General features: G+C 48.6%; 9 protein-coding genes across 9 annotated transcripts; 6 read left to right on the forward strand and 3 right to left on the reverse strand.

The window, feature by feature from the left end:
* Window positions 1–1,492: 1,492 nt before the first annotated feature.
* On the forward strand, window positions 1,493–2,419 carry EPUS_08386 (uncharacterized protein; the record flags this gene model as incomplete). The annotated part of the gene is made up of 1 exon (XM_007807118.1): window positions 1,493–2,419. The coding sequence occupies one exon, from the start codon at window positions 1,493–1,495 to the stop codon at window positions 2,417–2,419; it is 927 nt and encodes a 308-aa protein (XP_007805309.1).
* A 320-nt stretch (window positions 2,420–2,739) lies between these two features.
* On the reverse strand, window positions 2,740–4,418 carry EPUS_08387 (Eukaryotic peptide chain release factor subunit 1; the record flags this gene model as incomplete). Its single annotated transcript, XM_007807119.1, has 4 exons — window positions 2,740–2,774; window positions 2,828–2,995; window positions 3,071–4,249; window positions 4,298–4,418. 4 exons carry the CDS (start codon window positions 4,416–4,418, stop codon window positions 2,740–2,742), a joined length of 1,503 nt encoding a protein of 500 aa, XP_007805310.1.
* Window positions 4,419–5,164: 746 nt separating this feature from the next.
* On the forward strand, window positions 5,165–7,196 carry EPUS_08388 (uncharacterized protein; the record flags this gene model as incomplete). Its single annotated transcript, XM_007807120.1, has 2 exons — window positions 5,165–6,768; window positions 6,815–7,196. 2 exons carry the CDS (start codon window positions 5,165–5,167, stop codon window positions 7,194–7,196), a joined length of 1,986 nt encoding a protein of 661 aa, XP_007805311.1.
* Window positions 7,197–7,338: 142 nt separating this feature from the next.
* EPUS_08389 (uncharacterized protein) lies at window positions 7,339–8,060 on the forward strand (the record flags this gene model as incomplete). Its single annotated transcript, XM_007807121.1, has 2 exons — window positions 7,339–7,735; window positions 7,825–8,060. 2 exons carry the CDS (start codon window positions 7,339–7,341, stop codon window positions 8,058–8,060), a joined length of 633 nt encoding a protein of 210 aa, XP_007805312.1.
* Window positions 8,061–8,764: 704 nt separating this feature from the next.
* Window positions 8,765–10,085, forward strand: EPUS_08390 (GDP-mannose transporter; the record flags this gene model as incomplete). Its single annotated transcript, XM_007807122.1, has 4 exons — window positions 8,765–9,010; window positions 9,064–9,151; window positions 9,209–9,592; window positions 9,640–10,085. 4 exons carry the CDS (start codon window positions 8,765–8,767, stop codon window positions 10,083–10,085), a joined length of 1,164 nt encoding a protein of 387 aa, XP_007805313.1.
* A 517-nt stretch (window positions 10,086–10,602) lies between these two features.
* On the forward strand, window positions 10,603–12,121 carry EPUS_08391 (uncharacterized protein; the record flags this gene model as incomplete). The annotated part of the gene is made up of 2 exons (XM_007807123.1): window positions 10,603–10,801; window positions 11,046–12,121. 2 exons carry the CDS (start codon window positions 10,603–10,605, stop codon window positions 12,119–12,121), a joined length of 1,275 nt encoding a protein of 424 aa, XP_007805314.1.
* Window positions 12,122–14,926: 2,805 nt separating this feature from the next.
* Window positions 14,927–16,497, reverse strand: EPUS_08392 (uncharacterized protein; the record flags this gene model as incomplete). Its single annotated transcript, XM_007807124.1, has 4 exons — window positions 14,927–15,213; window positions 15,264–16,028; window positions 16,205–16,391; window positions 16,468–16,497. 4 exons carry the CDS (start codon window positions 16,495–16,497, stop codon window positions 14,927–14,929), a joined length of 1,269 nt encoding a protein of 422 aa, XP_007805315.1.
* A 292-nt stretch (window positions 16,498–16,789) lies between these two features.
* On the forward strand, window positions 16,790–17,773 carry EPUS_08393 (uncharacterized protein; the record flags this gene model as incomplete). Its single annotated transcript, XM_007807125.1, has 1 exon — window positions 16,790–17,773. The coding sequence occupies one exon, from the start codon at window positions 16,790–16,792 to the stop codon at window positions 17,771–17,773; it is 984 nt and encodes a 327-aa protein (XP_007805316.1).
* Window positions 17,774–18,312: 539 nt separating this feature from the next.
* EPUS_08394 (uncharacterized protein) lies at window positions 18,313–19,194 on the reverse strand (the record flags this gene model as incomplete). The annotated part of the gene is made up of 4 exons (XM_007807126.1): window positions 18,313–18,323; window positions 18,404–18,929; window positions 18,985–19,037; window positions 19,101–19,194. 4 exons carry the CDS (start codon window positions 19,192–19,194, stop codon window positions 18,313–18,315), a joined length of 684 nt encoding a protein of 227 aa, XP_007805317.1.
* Between the last annotated feature and the right edge of the window lie 244 nt (window positions 19,195–19,438).

Consider the following 19,438-nt stretch of genomic DNA (forward strand, 5'->3'; position numbering starts at 1 on the left):
GCACAGCAAGCCAGAGTGGAAGGCCAGCTGGGGGGAAGCAAGAGAAGAGGAAGGAGTAGAAGACAGAAAGGAAGAGACAGCGAGGGAGATGGAGGAGCAGCGGGCTCTTTATACCCGGGCCCAAGCGGCGAGGGGGCGCGTTGCCTGATCAGGCGAGGCTAAACCGAAAGAGGCAGCGCACCGGCATCTAGACTACACATAAAGTCTGAGTTCAACCCCGCATTGTGCCCCACTACTGCCTCCTCCCTCTTCTTACTCTTGATTAACTCGTTAATAGCTTCTTGACTAATTGCCTCCTAACCCTCGCGAATAGCTCGAAATAAGCGTTAATAATCCTCCTCACTTTTGCCCATTTGATTAAGTTCAGGATAATGCTCCTGAATCCACTGCTTAAGTTGCGCCTAAAGGTGCTCAATTGGATTCAAATCAGGACTATAGGGCGGCCAATCTATTACTGATATGCCCTCATCTTCAAACCATTTCTTAATCTTTTTGGCAGTATGAATAAGGGCATTATCCTGCATAAACGTTATACCAGGTTGCCATGTTCGAGGCAATTAGTCGTTGAGAATTGCGAGATAGGAGTTAGCAGTGTATCCTGACTTCTCTGAATCAGGATCTCAATCCATTATGACTATATCCGAACGACCATCTCCATAAATTGCACCCCATATCATGACGCTGATATCCTTGCCTTTCTTATAGGGTTGTACCATATCCTTATCCCACTTCTGTTGTAGTGTACGAAAGACCCAAACTCGCTGTGCCTCTGAGCCTCGTTCAAGGCTACATTCGTCACTCCATATTATCTTGCGCCATTGATCCCAAGTCCAATTCTTATGCGCTTTTGCCCATGCAAATCGTTTGGCAACCACTTCCGGAGTAAGCAAGGGCCTTTTTTTGGCTATCCAATTGGTAATACCCTTATTCTTAAGTAATTTGTAGAGGGTATTTGAATGAACAGTGACCCCAGCTTGGGACTTAAGCAGGGCATAGGTAATCTTCGGATTGCTTCGTACAATACGTAGAATATTTCGTTTATCAACTCTTGATAATGCAGGGGGTCGACCAGAGCGCGGGCGCGATTGCCCTGCGTTGCGCAGGCATTCTCTTTGTAGGGTAGTAGCAACAGTTGTTGGCGTACAAAAGACCTTGCCACCAATTTGCGTATTTGTCAACCCCACGGCCTTATATGCAGAAATCTGAGCTCGATCCCATATAGATAACTCTTGATTATATCCTCGATTGCCAGAAATAGCCTTAAGAGGCTCTCGTTGAGCCATAATAGTCGAATGAATAGAGTGGTGAAATTCGCGTGGTAGCATTTAGCGCGTTTTGCGACTCAGACTTTTTGTGGGGTACTGTAGTAATAGGTAGTCGATAAGCCTAAGCCACCAGTACTAGCTTCCATGCGCCACAAGTCTTTGTAGGGCTGCTTCTTTTCCTAACAAACCTTCCTGCTATACATCTAGTGTCCGACATCCAATCAGGCATGAAAGCAGCCTATCTGGGCCCTAAGGCATCCTTCTCTCATCAAGCAGCTCTTGAGATCTTTCGAGACACTACCATTCAAGTGGAGGCGTTACCGACGTTCGCGGACATATTTGAGGGTGTCCAGTCCTCGCAACACCAATATGGGGTGGTACCGTTCGAGAACTCAAGCAATGGATCTGTTGTGCAGTTGTTGGATTTACTTGCAGACCGTCAGATGAAGTACAATGATGTCAAAGTATGCGCTGAGCACTATTTGCCAGTGCATCACCAATTGCTTGTTAGGCTCTCTGGTCAAGATGCTTGGAGACCATCAGGGCTTGAAGAAGCCTTGACGCACGTCAAGAAGTTCTACACTCATCCACAAGCTTGGGGTCAATGCTCTGCCTTTCTGTCTCGAAATGATTGCAAACACATCGTGAGACAGGACTCTTCAAGCACGTCAGAAGCTGCTCGTGTTGTGTCAGAAAACGAAGCGGGTACCTGTGCCGCAATTGCTAGTAACCTAGCTGCCGAAGAGTATGGGCTAGTGAGGCTGGCAGACAGCATCGAAGATAAGGGAGACAACACTACGAGATTCTTCATCGTGGCAAAGGCGGACATCAGTGTTCCGAAATCTGCACTACAGAATGGCATTGGGAGTTCCAGAATCTACAAGAGCCTGGTTTCGTTTACGATTGATCACGATTCGCCAGGTACTCTCGCTGATGCTCTGTCGATTTTCAAAATGCATCATTTCAACCTTACGAGTATCAACACAAGACCTAGTCGACTTCGACCGTGGCATTATATCTTCTTTGCAGAGTGTGAGCAAAAGCACCACCAACATCAGGCGGATGCCATCACGAATTTGATATCAGATCTTGAAAATGTCGCCATGAGCTGTCGTAACTTGGGGTCGTGGGAAGACCAATTGATGCCAGTTTGATAGAAATACCACCATCGTGCCTTGAGTTAGGAACATTCCGTCTGGCATCACTATCTTTAGTAAGGACTGACTAGCTCTGCCCAGTTTATCAAGCTAAGCAAATGAAGGATGTATGGAAATATATTTCCGACACCTCGAGGCCAAATCCGGTGTGAATGATCAATTTAATGTTCTTCCTCGTTCAACCCAAATACCTAACACCACTCTCATCGTCAGAACTAGAAGCACTGCTAGAATCTCATCCGCAAAAACCATTCTCAGGTCCTCCAATATCGTACTGAGTTGCTGGTTGAAGACATGAGTATTTCGTGTTTTTCCATTCAGACCATTTCCACGTGGCGAAGGCTGGAACGACCTGATACTGGATTTAGCACACCAACTTTGGACTGGCAGAAGATCAGGTCCTACCGTGCACAAGGTCGAGTTCCTGCGTGGCTGGTGGCTTAACTGTGCGCTTTCCCGGCAATATCGGAGTCCCAGCTGATGGAGACCCTGGTGAGTCACTTGCATTTTGCCGAGCCGGAAGAGCCGTCAAAGATGCCGTGTGTTGGATCTTTGGAGATTCTTCCTCGCTCTCTGCGAGGTTGCTACACCGTCAATCTGCAGCGAGGTGTTAGTAAATGAAAGGAAAAGATGGCAGCTTCCACTTACCATCATAGAATTCATCTTCGTCATCAAAATCAGCGAGTTGTTCAAAATTGACCTTGTAGCGCAGAATGGCACCTATCCCTCCGAAACCTTTAACAAACTGATTACCTTCGCTGGATCGGTCTGAAACAAATTCAAGATTGGCCCCAAAATCTTTGTACTTTTCAGCGAGCCACTCAAGGAAAGAGCCTTGGTCAACAATCTCCATTTCTTGTCCCGTTTCCTTGTCCATGAATTGTTCTCGGTCTGCTTCTTGAGTCTTTGTGGTATGGAGAATTCTTTCCACTCCATCTGATGACTTTAAAACCCAGCGGGTAACGTCAAGATTTTCATAGACGATCAACGTCTCCGCGGCACCGAGCTCGAGCGCCTTCAATGTGTCGTCCACACCGTAGCATACTTTTCCGCTGTCCTGGCTGATCTCTTCAAAGTACTTCCCAATTAATTTCTTTTCCTGAATGAATTTTACATTGCTCAATGTTTCTGCAGCGAGTTCGATGGCCTGATTGAATCCGTTTTCTCCACCATATGACACATCGACGACTTTGATGACTTTAGTTGAGAGACGATTATCAAACATGTCAGACTGGTTCAGATCGTTCTTGAAATCAGCGGAACCCGCAAGAATGAGACCTGCCACATTGACCTTGTCGTTGCTGATGAAGTTTTGAACAGCCAATTCGGCCACCTTCCGCACATAGTTGTGGCGCTTTTCTTCACGTAGCCGCGCAAATCGTAGTGCTGACTGTCCACCACGACCATGCTTCTTCGGTAGGTCGACCGAGAATTTGTGTACCACATCTCTTGTATTGCCGCTCAGTGTGCCAAACAGAGCGCCATTTCCGTCCATGATGATGAAGCCAAACTTTTGATCTGATTCGAGCAGTTCACTAAGTGCCTCTGTATGAAACTTGTTGTCGCATAGGTAGAGTGAGGTATTGATGGGCTTGAAAGGTTCGAAGTCGATATTGATCTTGCGTTCTTTTCCTTCAGACGTGATAATTTCGCCGCAGTAGACAACAAGGCCGTTAGGAGGCACTTTCGTGTACAACTTGAGACGCTGCTGGGTGGACGTGATGGCTGATAAAACAGATAGACGGTTGACTCGCGACTTGATATTCGAGGCTGTGCCAAACTCGTCGGCCAACATCTTAGCTGCCCGAGAAACTTGGTCTTTGGGGGCTGCGATCTGTCAGAATGAGGTTATGAACCATGGACCATGAGACCTACGAATAATGAGTGATATCATGGAGGTTCCATTGCCTCTCGCTGCTTCCAGGCGCTTGATGAGTTTCTTGACTTTCCATATCTCAATATTCTTTTCCGCCTCGTTCTGCTGCGGAGCACTCATACTGACGATGAAGTACGGGGGCCCTGGCTGGTATTGAGATAACAGATACGCCCCTTCTGTAACGAAGCAGATGCTGGAAGAAAAGGGCAGCCACCAGAAGACTGAAAAATATTGACTCGAGCGTTGTTACGACTTGTTCTGTATGTGTAGCGTCGACTGCTGTCCTACAAGCCTCACTGGAGCACCTTGCGGCCTTGGCATTTCATTTTTGATACCTAATTCTTGCTAGTAAATTTTTGGCGGGCTTATCGGAGCCAGCAATTTACCCCACTGCACCACCGATACACTTGCATACATATATGCTCGTCAGCACCTCTGGTTGGCGCCTTCAGTAAGTGTCAAGGGCCCTGGTACGAATATCCCCCTTCGAGTATGCTTCAGGTCTACTTAATAGGACGGCTGTCACTGGTGGTGTGGAACTCTTCTCTCCCGTCACTGTTCTGCCTCTTCCTGCTGAGGAGGACCGGTAGGCCCTGGTTGTTTGTGAAACCTTTCCCTATGCGCCTCAGCTATAACAATACCATCACTCGAGCTTCTCCTCCTTTACATCCATTCGTTTCCGCCTTGTACTGGTGATTTCCTTGTTCTCGGAGAGCAGAATGACCATTGCCCCTACGAAATAGTCGATAGGAACTCTTGGAATGAGTCTCCGCGCCTATCCATCGACCTGCCATTAAAGTCTTACTTCGTCATACAGCTGTCACATAAGCTCTGCGCCTCCTACATTTCTTACCCAGACGAGCAGAATGTCCAAAAGGTCCTCGAATCACCCCATAACCTGGGAAAGCTATAATCACGGCCGTACCTCTTCGCCTGGTTCTGTAGTCTCCGGGACTAGCCCTCATAGCACAGCCAGGGTTTCGCCTTCGGCAACTTCGGATTCACGAACTATCCGCCAGCAGAATGAGCACGATGGAGGGGATGGGCTGCGAAGGCGGAGGTCCTCAATTTCCATCAGGATCAGTTCTATACGGCAAGCGGGTGGAGTAAATAGCATCGAGAATTTTGCGAGGTCATGGCAACGTGCCGCAGGATTCCACGAGATCACACCTGTACGCAGGACTTCATTTATAGGACACGATGCGGAGGACGACGATTATGCTGAATTAGGTGGCGCAGAGCGCGCCCGACCACAAGAATCTCTCCTAAGGCAACAATTTGAATCCGCGGGAGGTCATGGCGCAGTTGACTCTGGTGTTGATGAGGATAGCGCGAAGGATCCCGGACGAAGAGAGGGCAGTCGACCTTTGGATGGAAGACTTCCGAGCGATGCCAACAATGAATTATTCTTACAAACAACACATATGGCGACTCCAATAGATCCTAGCTTTGGCACCAGTTATGGAACACTTTCTTCAAGGATAAATGAATCATCTAGAAGGCATGCGGCGCGCCTTTTCCAAGAGCAGCAATTGACAGGTGCCCAAGAGCCAGACAACGAGAGAGCGCCGCTTCTAGTCAAGCAGGTTGAAAACGAAGACGGCACGGTAACAAATGTGATCATCGGCCAGTCAACGTTGCCCCAAACCGTTTTCAACTCAGTCAATACCTTGATTGGTGTGGGATTGCTGGCCCTTCCCCTCGCGATCAATTACGCGGGCTGGATTGTGGGACTGCTGTTTCTCACGTTTGCTGCTGTTATCACCTCCTACACTGCGAAGTTACTGACTGCTTGTCTGGACATCGATCAAGCTCTTATCACATATGCAGATCTTGCATATGTGAGTTTCGGACCACGAGCTCGCATCGTGACCGGAATTCTTTTCAGCTTGGAGCTGATAGCAGCATGTGTTGCTCTAGTCGTTCTTTTCGCTGACAGTTTGGATGCCCTTGTTCCGGGCTGGGGAGTCATAGAATGGAAGGTGATTTGCGGCATATTACTCATACCGCTTAATTTCATGCCCCTCAGATTGCTCTCCTTTTCAAGCATCTTGGGAATCGTCTGCTGCACAATGCTGGTTGCAGTCGTCAGCACCGATGGACTTATCAAACCTCATTGCCCAGGTTCACTGCGGGAGCCTGAAGTGACACGTCTTTTTCCGGAGAATTGGTCGACGCTGCCACTGAGCTTCGGGCTATTGATGTCGCCCTGGGGTGGCCATTCTGTGTTTCCGTCCATATACCGCGATATGAGACACCCGCAGAAGTATGGAAGAAGTTTGCGGTATACGTACGGCTTCACCTTCAGCCTTGATCTGACAATGGCTGTTGTGGGACTTTTGATGTTCGGAGACTATATCCATGACGAAGTGACGTCCAACATTTTACTGGCGGAAGGTTATCCACGATTTCTTTCCATCATCATCGTAGTGCTGATTGCGATCATTCCTATCACCAAGATACCTCTAAAGTATGACAAGTCCACGAGTCGATTTGCTTCTACTGACACGTCACAGTTGTCGTCCAATCATTAGCACAATCGAAGTGCTATGCGGCCTCGATCCTCGTCTGATGTCGCCCAATGCGCCACTTCAGGGCATGTCTGGATTCACCCGTGGTATCTTCAAGATAACGATCCGAATACTTGTGGTTGTTCTGATGGTGGTCATCGCAGTTGTTTTTCCGCATTTTGATAGCATTATGGCGCTTATGGGATCTACGCTATGCTTTACGATTTGTGTTATCTTACCAGTGGCTTTCTACTTGAAGTTGTTTGGCAAGGACATCCCGTTGAAAGAGCGCATTCTTGATTGGATGTTGATCATATCTTGTAGCATAATGGCTGTTGTTGGCACTGTCTGGGCATTTCTGCCAAAGGATTTGATCGGAGCAAACTAGTTTCGCTCAGTCAGCAAATAGCGTGTTGAGCATCCCATTGCATTAGAACAAGTCATTTGCTGAATTCATGCCTTCTGGAAATTTCCACAATTCTAGCGACTATTTAGTGGTTATTCACTCTTGAACTTCATCGATTGGAATCATGGCGTATTCTAAAGGTTCATTGGTTCTATCCGAAGCAACAATTGATGACCTTCCAGTTTTGTCGGCGATGTTCCCTCGGGCGTACCACAATACCCCATTCTATGCGAAAATGATGCCGGATACTCCGGCTATTGAAGAGTGGTGGAAAGAGTCACACCGAAATGCCCTACTTGACCCCAAAACTCGCTTCGCCAAAGTCACTGATGAAGACACCGCCGAGGTTGTGGCAATGGTTAGATGGGTCCTCCCGCGCGACAATGAAAGCCCACAGCCAGGGCCTGAAAAAGGCAGATGGCCGGAATTTCCCGATGATGTTGACCGAAGTCTGGCTGATCCGTTGTTTGAAAGTGTGGCACGATTTCGCAAGGAAAATATGGAAGACAGGAGGCATTACCGTAGGTCTCAATTACTTGATAACTTTCGTTATGGACGTTACCCAATACCATCAGCATGAAGTCATGTTCCCTGTTGCTGAATTTTACAGGCCTCGAATTCATCGCGACAGCCAAAGAGTACAAAGGCCGAGGCGCCGCTTCTCTCATGATGCGGTACGGTTGCGACATGGCCGATAATGATGGACTGGAAATATATGTTGCCGCCAGTATGGAGGGCTATCCGGTGTATCTCAAGTACGGCTTCGTCTTGAAGGGAGAGGAAACTATGCCAGGTGGATATGGGCATATACAGCGGCATTTAGTTCGACCTGCGAGAAAGCACTGAGACAATTTAGAGACACGTCGAGTAAGGTCATGCACCTCCCTGAACACATTGGGCCACCCAAGTAATCCCCGCCTTATTTGAACAGCTATTGTAGCTCAGCATCAAGCAGAATTCTCAGTGATAATGATGAACCATGGCTAGGCTTGGCAAGGGCAGAAGAGCTGTCTGTTAACTGGCACTGCACTGCACCGCACCGGCTGGTAAAGCAAGGCAGGCAGGTTAATGCGCTGTTGCTCACAGATTTTGATAGGACAGCTACCGTTGATACTTGCGAGACAATACTATGAACAGTACCGTAGGCCTAGCACTGAGACATATTCTATGATCCTCATCAGATGAAAATTCTTAGGGTTCATTGAAACAAGCACATGGTATGCCTGAAGTTGGAGGAGATTTTGCATGAAGATAGGCGAACAGCCGCCACGCCCCTAATTTTAACTAGTTAGTTAGAGCCTTAGACATTTCAGAAAAAGCTTGGCCATACCCAAATCGCATCCCAGGTTCGTGGACTTCCAGATTGTTTCTACATTGTCTGCACTTAACCAATTTCACTTCACTGAGCGCTCCTTTCAAACAATCTTCCAGCACATAATTTACTGGTGTACCTGTGCTTACCGTCTGTTGACCGCTATTGTCAATGCTTCTTGACCTATTCCCCGTTACCGTTTGAGATTCAGGAGGACACCGCGTACTACGAAATCAAGATGTCTGATGACAAGAAACGAGATGAATACGACATCGAGCTGGGGGAAAAGAATGGCAAAGTCTTCGATGCACCTACGCCTCCGCCACAACCTAGATTTACTCCAGCACCGTCAAGCTCCCTCTCGAACAATCCCATCCTTCCGATCCTCAGCTATTGCGCATCTTCAATATTGATGACGGTGACCAACAAATATGTTCTATCCGGTACAGACTACAACTTAAACTTCTTCCTGCTCTGTGTTCAGGTTTGTGCAGAATCTACAATAGGTTATGAAGATGCTGACAAGGTGTTCCGCAGTCTATTGTCTGTGTTGTTGCAATTCAGACATGCAAGTCGTCAGGGGTTATCAACTATCGTGATTTCAAGGTGGATGAAGCAAAGAAGTGTATGTGCTGGATCACGGAAGTGCGCCGCTTTGGACAAGCTGACTTTGATATGCCAGGGTTTCCAATCTCTCTTCTCCTAATCGGCATGATCTACACGAGTACAAAAGCGCTCCGATTTCTATCGATCCCTGTTTACACGATTTTCAAGAACTTGACTATTATCCTAATCGCATATGGGGAGGTGTTATGGTTTGGGGGCTCGGTGACTTCCATGGCGCTTTTCTCATTCGGCCTAATGGTGCTGAGCTCAGTCATTGCGGCATGGGCAGATATTAAGCATGCATTAGAGTCACATGGAACTTCGACATCTGAAGCGACCGCACGAATCTCAACACTCAATGCAGGATACATCTGGATGTTGGCTAACTGCCTTTGCACGGCGGCATACGTCCTTGGAATGCGCAAGAGGATAAAGCTGACCAATTTCAAGGACTTCGACAGTAAGATTTCATTCACTAGTGCAGCTCAAAGTACTAACTCACTGAAGCTATGTTCTACAACAATCTGCTTACGATTCCAATCCTTTTTGTCGCATCTCTCCTGGTGGAAGACTGGACTTCTGCCAACATCGCCAAGAATTTCCCTGTCGAGACCCGCAACAACATCTTCATGGCTATGATCTTCTCTGGACTTTCATCCGTCTTCATCTCTTATACGTCAGCCTGGTGTGTTCGTGTCACTTCTTCCACCACATATTCTATGGTTGGGGCACTTAACAAACTTCCCATCGCTGTGTCTGGCCTCATATTCTTCGATGCACCTGTGACTATTCCTAGCGTGTCGGCGATCTTTGTGGGCTTTGTCAGTGGCATTGTCTATGCAGTGTCGAAGGTCAAGCAGAGCTCCAAACCCAAGACTGGCATTCTGCCATCGTCAAACACTGCGCCTATCAGTGCAAGCAGTCAAAGCATGAGAGACGGCTTCAAGTCATGAAAGAATCTGGCACAGGTTGAAAAGAGCAAACGGATTTTTTTAATGGGTAGCGATCAGGATGTATGCATCTCTGAGTTGGGCGTTTCTGAGGATGCTGGTGTCACCGTATAGACGCATAGACAATGTTTGCTATGTATGGCAAGCAAACAGGTGTCTACTCTCGGGCTAGTCTCGCCAAAGCGACAATATGAGTCTTGTACTAGTATTCGAGTTCTACTTTGTGGTGATCCGACTTGGATTGATCGACCTTCTTGAAGGTATCGCTTGACCAGGGAGCTCGGTGTGACAAGGACGCAACATCCATTTCTAAGACGTGTCTTGGGTATCGTATACTCGAGAATGTAAGGAGTAGATTATACTGCCATTCATCATGAGCTAACAGTAGATTGGTACTCCAAGGCGAAATATTCTGTAGTGTCTGAGACCAATCACACTGGAGACCAATTCCGAGCAGCCTATGCCGGATTTCAATACTTGCCATTCTTTTTTTTTCATTTTTAAAACCTTCTTTACTCCCATGGGTAAGCAGCATGGAAAACCTCGACAAGCACACAGGCACCATCACGACTTTTCCGAAGCTAAGAACAAGTTTTCCACATCTGGACCTGTGAAGAAATCAGCACCGAGCAATCCATCCAAGAAGGGTAAACAACCACAGCATGTGAAAGCTGTGGTGCCGTTCCGCCCATCTGATCATATCTTGCTTGTCGGCGAAGGTGAGTACTTTGATGAAAAGCTGATCAATTTGGATGGAGCTTCATCTTGACTTCTTCTATTGATTTTGGCAGGGGCACTATCACTGAAAACTGGGCCAATTGTTTTTCTGCATACACTTTTACTTCCGAAGTTGTCCTGTCTATGACTGATCTTAACCCGGTTCCTATTCCTCCTCATTAACCTTATCGACTCCCCTAAATCTGGCACTGTGCTCTTATGCTCCCCATCCTGACTGTTCTGCAGGAGACTTTTCTTTCGCACTGTCCCTGATTGAGCATCACAAATGCAAATACGTTACAGCAACCTGCTATGATTCGGAGGAAGTCCTGCATCAGAAGTACCCCCAGGCTGGCGAGATCCTGCAGAAACTCCTGAGCCACAATGGGCTAGACAGGTCTGCCGATCAGCGATATCTGGAGCCTACAGAGAAGCAGGCTCTGCTCCTTGAAGAGACCATAGAACAGATTGGGGTCGACGGCAAAAGCTCTTCGGAATGGGAAGGCTTATCCCCTTCCTCCTCGTCAGACACAACACACCCCACCACGAATATCGCATCAAGCTTGACCAATGAGTTAGAGAGCTACTACCGTAACGATTCAGCTCATAGCAATATCTCTTTTCATCCTTCCATATCAGCAAACAATCTCCCGAAATACAAGCCCGTCCGCCACAACGCGCCTTATAACAAGATAGTGTTCAACTTCCCACACGTTGGCGGACTCTCCAGGGACGTCAACCGGCAAGTTCGTGCGAACCAAGAGTTGCTTGTTGCCTTCTTCGAGTCGTGCAGGTCTCTTTTGGCCAGCAAGTCAAAACCAGTGCCCTCCGACCGGTACGAGGCTTTCGAGCGGTGTAATCACGAAGAACTATATGAGGGCTCGAACAGCGACCAAGATCAGGAAGAATCTGAAAACGCACGGGCCACTGGAGAGGTAATCGTCTCCTTGTTTGACGGCGAACCATACACTTTGTGGAACATCAGGGACTTGGCACGACACTCCGGATTTCAGGTCGTCACAAGTTGGCGGTTTCCTTGGAAAGCTTATCCAGGATATCGACATGCCAGAACTGTTGGCAAGATCCGCAGGAAGACAAACGGCAGCGAAGTCGCTGACCAAGATGGTCAGGACCACAAGAAGAGGGGTGCCTGGAGGGGAGAGGAAAGGGAAGCCAGAGGATTCGTTTTTAAGATGGTAGAAGAAGAATGCGGAACGGTAGGTGCAACCACCAAAGGAAAGACGAAGCCTCAAGTACAATCTAAGCCAGGGCCGAGCAACAAGAGAAAGAGAAGTTCTTCAAGCGACGAGAGCGATGTTTGACGACGACATCTCTGCGATACTTCTAAGTTGATGGAGCCTTAACCAGAGAAATCCAGTAAATGGATTGCATCCCTTGAACCAGGTAGTAAGACAGGCACACTTTGTTGCATGGGCCTAGTTTTCTGCCATAAGAGGTGATTGCAGATTGCTGAGACTTCTTGAGCAGAGAAATAGTGTACTTTTTCAACTTGTTGCACAGTATATCTCAAAATTTGGCCAACAAGGCACTGGCAGTTATGCTCTTCATTCTTCTCCCGGTCGGGACCCAACTCCAATCATCTCTTATCTTGACTTCCAGTCTCTCCACAGCCTCATCTTCGTCAACAAGCACATTAGTAGACTCATAACACGGAAAGACATCTACTCGACCCTCATCCACTTCGAAATGTCCGAATCACGAGCAGATCGTAAGAAGAAGATAAAGTTTGCATGTTATGGATGCCCGAGACTTCGGCCAAGGGGATGCTTTAATCGTCCACAGATGCGAAGCGACCTCCTGAGTGGGGGCATCAACACCTATCTAGCATGTTAAGGTGGGCAAGGAACACTGTTCAGCACCCACAAGTCCTGCAGGTAAATGCATTGTGGATGTCATGTGTAAAGTGTTCTCTGAGCCAATGTATGTTGCTCGACCATTTCTTCTCCTTCTACAACTCTTCATGGTTGTTGCATGAGAATATACTACATCACAGCTCCTACAGTTGTCGTTGAAACCATGTCTCTGGGTTCCCTTCCCACCGAGATCCAGCTGCAGATAATTTCCTACATCAATGACTTCTGCGCTCTTCGATGTCTTCATCGTACAAATCGCCACTTCTCTTCCCTGGTGAGGCGAGACCAAGTCCAGGCGGCTCTGCTCGAGTTCGAGCGTTCACACAAGGACTGGCTCATTCAGGTCAACTACTTTCCCTGCTATTCCTGTCTACAAGTTTCTCCTCGAACGGAGCACTGGTTTCAGGACCTCGTCATTGCCGATTCAACAGCCGATATATGTGGCGTAGACGCGCTGAGCAGACGATATCGTGCGTGTGATGCTAAGGAAGAGAACAAATTTCTGAAGTCACTGTTAGTCAAAGCCTATACTATGTTGCTCCAACTTTGTTCTGACTTATTTACAAGAAAGAGACGTTCTATACGTGTTTACAAGGTTGAAGACATCTCAGGTCCAATCCCTATCGTCAACGTATGGGGCCTTTGGTGCCAACTCATCTCACTTCATCTTCAATCAGAAGTCAAGCTGACTTCACCCAGAGACGATACACAGAACACCACTCCCACATAGCACTTTGCAACGACCCTAACCCTCCGAGCATCTTTATTTTGTACGCAGACATTCTTATCCAGCCCACGCAAAGGTGGTCCTCCAACCATGTCACTCACTTCCCTGTCTACCGAACTTCACCTGGCCATCATCGTCCGTCTTGGCTACAAGTCACTTGTGAACATGAAGCTCATCAGCCATCACTTCTTTAATGTCGAAACCAAAACACACATCCAAGAAGTGCTCGTCAGCTTTAAGGCCACGAAATCGAGACACGCTTATTCAGAACTACCTTTGTGCTTGTTACACCTGCTTGAAGATCAACTGTGTTGGGCTTCATCGTACTCCCACCCTTAGCCCACGATACAATCTTCGAGCGCCAGTGAGCAGCCGCTGCTGGTATTGTTTAGGTCGCCCATGCCGTGTTGAATTGATCAATGGATGGGGCGGAATGTGGTGTCCACATGACATCAGCAACATAGGGTTTAAGGACGAAAGATGAAGAGGGAGGGAGAAACGCCGGTCTCTGTCTGTTCGGACCATGAGAACGTAGACCCAGCAATGCAACAGGGGTTACGGGCGCTCACCAACCAGCTCAAGGAAGTGCATGAAGAGCGCTTTCATCAGTCAGCTCTCTCACCAGAAGGCGCAACGCAGAAGTCATTCTTCAGTATTGGCCGAAATTGCTACATGGCAAATTCTCCCCTTCCATAATGTTTCGACGAGATTAAACCTGTTCAACCGTGAATACACACACGGGGACGCAGATTTCCATTCTTCCCCCTCCGTCTCCTTCTCGTTCACCTTCCTTTCGAAGTCCTTTCTCCTTTCTCTCTCCATCCTATATTCTTTCCCCTCTCGATCATCCCCCCCATTCATATGCCCCTGGGTTTGTGTAGTCACTTTTTCCTAGTTTCTTGACCCCCCCCCACCCCCCCCCACACACACACAATCTTAGGCGCTCAACCGTCTCATCCCTGCTGGACCGAACCCGGAACCGGACCCGGCAAAAACTCGAAATTCTCCTGCTCCCAGCAACCACAGATGCAAAAATTGCTATTCTACATTTTCCCGGCAAGATCAGGATATCTCTGCGACAGAAATCATGTGAAAGAGATGGTGAGGATGAGGGGTGCGGTAAGAAAGGCAGTCAGTCATCTTGGATTATGTCCACCTGTGTGGAGTGTTGGGGAAGAAGAGCTGTGAAAGTGGGCTCAGTCAGGGTATCGATCGGTTCAGGGAGTCATACGACATTCTGGTCAGCCGCAGTGTTTGTGCCGTCTGGAAATGGGGCCAAGTAAAATGACCAAACCCACGAACATTGGGTACATCATGTTCCATATAGCTGCCTGAAAATGACACTGTGCAAGGCTGCATTCTCTATTCATGGAAATTGACCTGTTCTATCATCAGCTATCTGATGGCTTGGACTGCCTTCCATTTTCGATCATATCGTGGTCTGTCGTGAAACTTGTCTCGTCAGACCTCAACATGCTTCAGGCCTCGTCCCTGCTCAACCGTAGTCGACATGCATGGCGTTCAGTCTACTTGAACACCTTCCCATCCGCCCACTCGTACGTTTTACCATCGACCTCGATAGGCTTATCCCAGCTCCACTGGTCCTCCACGAACTCTTTGTGCTCTGGCTTAGCGGGGTCCAGCTTAGTGAACTCATAGCTCTCATAGTCAGGGGCAACATCGAACGCCGGTACAGCGTCATCGCCACGGACGAGGAATGCACCCCGAATGATGGAGTCGTTGCTGGTACCGTAGACAGACGCGGCTCCGAAGAGGTACTTACGGGAGGCTTCAAGACGATTGAAGAAACCACCTAGGGTATGAGTTAGCGCATTTGAGATTGACATGAGAAGTATGACCTACCGATCAAATTTGCACTCATGAAGGTCATGGTCAGCTCATCGTTGTATTTGTAATCCACTCGCCACAACGAGTACTCGTCTGGCTTGTAGTGCTCCCAGAACCATGGTAAGGCCTCTCCACGGGTGTCGGCATTCGAGTATTTGCGTTTCCAGTCATCAAGGATGAGGGTTGGTTTCGGCAGGTTCTCAAGAGGATGCTTTGCAGCCTTTGGAGCCGGTGCAGCTTCCTCCTCCTCCTCCTCCTCCTCCTCCTCCTCCTCTTCCTTCTTCTCCTTAGTCTGAGGCTTGGCGGCTGGTGCTGGCGCGGGTTTGGCTGGCTTTGGCTCTTTCTTGGGAGGAGTGTATTTGACAGCTTCATCGATCATGATAGGCTTGTCAACCATAGCTTTCCAAGTTGGCTGGTTAGCAATCGTCTCGAACCAGCGCGTGGTGTTTGGATGTTCTTCACGGAATTTCTTGTCGAAGACGAATTGGAAACCGCGGGATATGAGAGATGTAACGAAGAGGTCGGCTAAGGTTGGTCTTTCACCCACGAGGTATGTGTGTACCAGAAAGTGCTGTTCAAGGACCATAACTGTCTTCAAGGTGGCTTCACGGGCATCGTCGACGTTCCTCTTGTTGAAGGGGTCCAGTCCAACCAGTGGACGGAACCAATTCGCAATGTTGGGAAGAAGCTCAGTGTTTGCGAAGGACATCCAGCGGAGGATCGAGGCATAGTCTTGCTTTGTCTTGCCCAGGAGTGTTGTCTTCTCATTCTGGGAAGTGACTACGAATAATTAGTGATGTGTGTAACTGTTGGATGCGACAACCAGGTGGAACAGTTTGTGAGTGCGGTCAGAATCATAAATGGTCAACAGGATTTTCAGACAGGGATAACTGTGTTTATAATATGGCTCATCTTGTGAAGAGGCGGCAGCTGGCAAAAGGCAAGGCTCGACATACAGTACACAGCAATAGCCATGGTTTCGGTCAAGATGTATCCATTTGCGCCAACAAAGGTGGGGATTCTGCCCAAAGGATTGAGCTTGAAGTATTCCAGATCCTGAACAGGAGGTTTGGTCTCGACGAGCTCGATGTCTAGGTTGTTCTCCTTTGCAACAGCTAATAGAACGGTGGACCGGCCGTTTTCCTGAGGAACAGATAGGTCAGTCTCTGACAACCACTCATCCGAGAGAATATTGTGCGGTCAGCAGAGAGCAACATACCTTGTAGCCGTAGAGCTTTCCGAAAGACATGATGGGTTGTAACGGTCAGTCACAATGTCTATCAAAGCGGGTGGTACTGTCTGCCAGAGGTTGGAGTGCCTGTTGACAGATGTCGTGATATGACTCTTTTTTTACAGTAAATATTGGTGGCAGAAATCGGAGCTGATGAGTGGGGAGCCAATCAGCGCTTGGCACTGTTTTTGCAGCCGGAGGGCTCTTGCACCCAATTTGGAGAGCTTCTCATAGTCAGTGACTTGACCTACTAGCAGCGTCAGCACGACTCTTACCATTGGCCTTGTCTGCCATATTGCATCTACGCAGCATGGCCTCAAATCAATCGGGCCTGTTTCTGCTCCCGTTCCAAAGCATCTGTCGCCAATGTCGCCAACGCGCAGCCCGACTCCCACCTGCATCTTTCCTCCTCCAGCACAACCCCCGGCAGCAACGCAAACCCTTTTCAACCACCCCCTCCTACCCAGACGCTCTCTCCACCTACGTCGATGCCGAAGCCTCAGCAGCAACAGCAAGAGATAGTCTTATCATCACGGCCGCTCCACCCCTAGACCTTGACTCTCAATTCTCCGTGCCCCCCAACCGACCCGCGCGCATCATCCCGGCGTCCCCCTCCTACTTTACCGCCTCCCCCCAATTCAACGACGATGTGCTCCTCCTGCGCTCTCTCCTCCGTGAATACGAATCCCTCCCTACCGTGTCTGTTGACCAAGTGCCTTTCTCCCCATGGCTCAAACTCGCCACCTACCGCTCCAACCTCGACGAGCCGGTCTCCTCGAGCAGATACAGCAAAGTGCTACAACTGCTAACGAGGCTGAATCAGATCCACCCAAAGCTGCAGACAACTAAGCTGCAGGAAGTGTTAGACAGGTTCCGGCGTCCGGGCGCGGTGGGGATCCAGAAGCCACCGCCAGGGAAACTGGATGCAGAGGGTCGAGCGTATGGTGTGGGCCGCAGGAAAGAATCATCCGCTGCAGTTCATCTAGTTGAAGGGAATGGGGAGGTGCTGGTCAACGGGAAGAGCGTGTTGCAGGCCTTCCCGAGGCTGCATGATCGGGAGAGCGCGTTATGGGCGCTTAAGGTGACAGGAAGAATGGACAAGTATAATGTCTTTGCTCTTACTTCGGGCGGAGGGATCACCGGCCAAGCGGAGAGTATCACGTTGGCGCTGGGAAGAGCGCTGATAGTGCATGAGCCGGCTTTGAAGCCAACGTTGCGCAAAGGTGAGCACACTTCACCCTTCATACCCAATGTGATGTTCTCTACTAAGCTTATCCTACAGCCGGATGTATGACATTTGATGCCAGGCGTGTGGAGCGAAAGAAGGCCGGAAAGCTCAAGGCAAGGAAAAGCCGTCCTTGGATCCCGAGATGATCTGTAAATTGGTGCATTCTCGCTGTTCCTGCCACTGTACATTTTACCATCTTGCGAGCTTTGGACCTTCCGTCCAGCGTGGTGATACGTTTGCCAGAACGAAGAAACAGTGCTGCTGTGGTCGAATACCCAAACAGGAAGCATGTATAGAGACCACACATATCCAGTTTCCAGTCTGTCTCGAGTACTGAGCCTCGGCTTACCTACAACGATATAACCACTTGCCACATAGGGAGCCAGGTACGCGCAAACAACCTCGGTCTCGTGAGTTGCGAAGGGTGAAGGCACAGTAGGAGGTGTGCTGAATAGAGGTCAAGGACACGCTACCTGACAATTCGCCTATTTTCCGCTGTGGTGCTAGTCGTATGGAATGATATAGGCGCGGCTGCAGACGGGTGATGAGGCCGTGCTGGCTTCAGGTCTGTGGTTTCTTGACAACAGCGCATAATTTCGGAAAGATTAGAATTGATCTGACAACTACAATTAGCACCCACGCAGCAAAAACATGCTCATCCTATTTTAGGTAGTAGCAGGAATGAAATCAACTCACCCAATGTCATACTCATGGACACGTCCGTGTTCTCCACCATCCTGGTAAACTCCTCAAAACTGATCTTCCCATCTCCGTCCAGATCCGCCTCCATCATCGTCTTGTCCACGATCTGTTGTAGCTGCATGTCCTTCAAATTGCTGCCGACCATCATCTTCAGCACGATGAACAGCTCACCATTGGAGATGTAGCCATCGCGATCGATGTCATAGACCTTAAATGCGAAGTGGAGCTTCTCTTCTTTATTGCCTTTGGAGGAAAAGGCGGAGAGGCCGGACACGAATTCTTGGAAGTCAACGTCGCCGCCACCGTCTTCGTCGAAGATGGCGATCATTCTGCAAATAGGGAGGAGCAGTGTAAGTATTCGCTCATCCATCATGTCGCGCATAGCGGAATAGTGACGGGGAAACCGTGGCGGCATGGACGACGGAGCACGAGCAAAGCTGACGTACCGAGTTGCCAGAGGATTTGATGATACTTGAGGCAGAGAGAGAAATTCATCTCGTTCTATCGTTCCATTTTTGTCCTGCGCAAGGTTCGCTTTAGCTTTGATGATATATATGACGCTGATTCTGCCACACCTTGTCCAATTTCATGAATCGTTTTCTTAACCGATCAACCTCGTCCCGGTCGACTACGTATCGTTGCAATCAGCTCGATGTCGTCGAAACTCCACGGGAAGCCAAGAGAATCATACAATTCGATCCAGAAACAATGTTGTCGATAACTTCGGAGCCACCCATCTGCCGCCGTCGAGACTCATACAGGGCTGCATTGTTTGCCTCTGCCATCGCAAGATTCAAACAAAGACTAGAGAATTGTTTGCGCAAGGTGGATCGCTGTGGACAAGTATTTGGGCATATGACTATAGCACAGAGTTATTCAACCAACATGGAGGAAAGTATTATAGAGCCTTAGTTACTACGTAGAGCAGGGTCTCATCAATCTTGGCAGTGAAGATGGTGTGACGGCCCCGTGGGAGAAGAATTAGCACATTCACTAAGCCAACAGTGCCCCGCACTAGTAACATTTTAG

Source organism: Endocarpon pusillum (assembly GCF_000464535.1).
Source record: "Endocarpon pusillum Z07020 unplaced genomic scaffold scaffold656, whole genome shotgun sequence".
NCBI lineage: Eukaryota > Fungi > Ascomycota > Eurotiomycetes > Verrucariales > Verrucariaceae > Endocarpon > Endocarpon pusillum.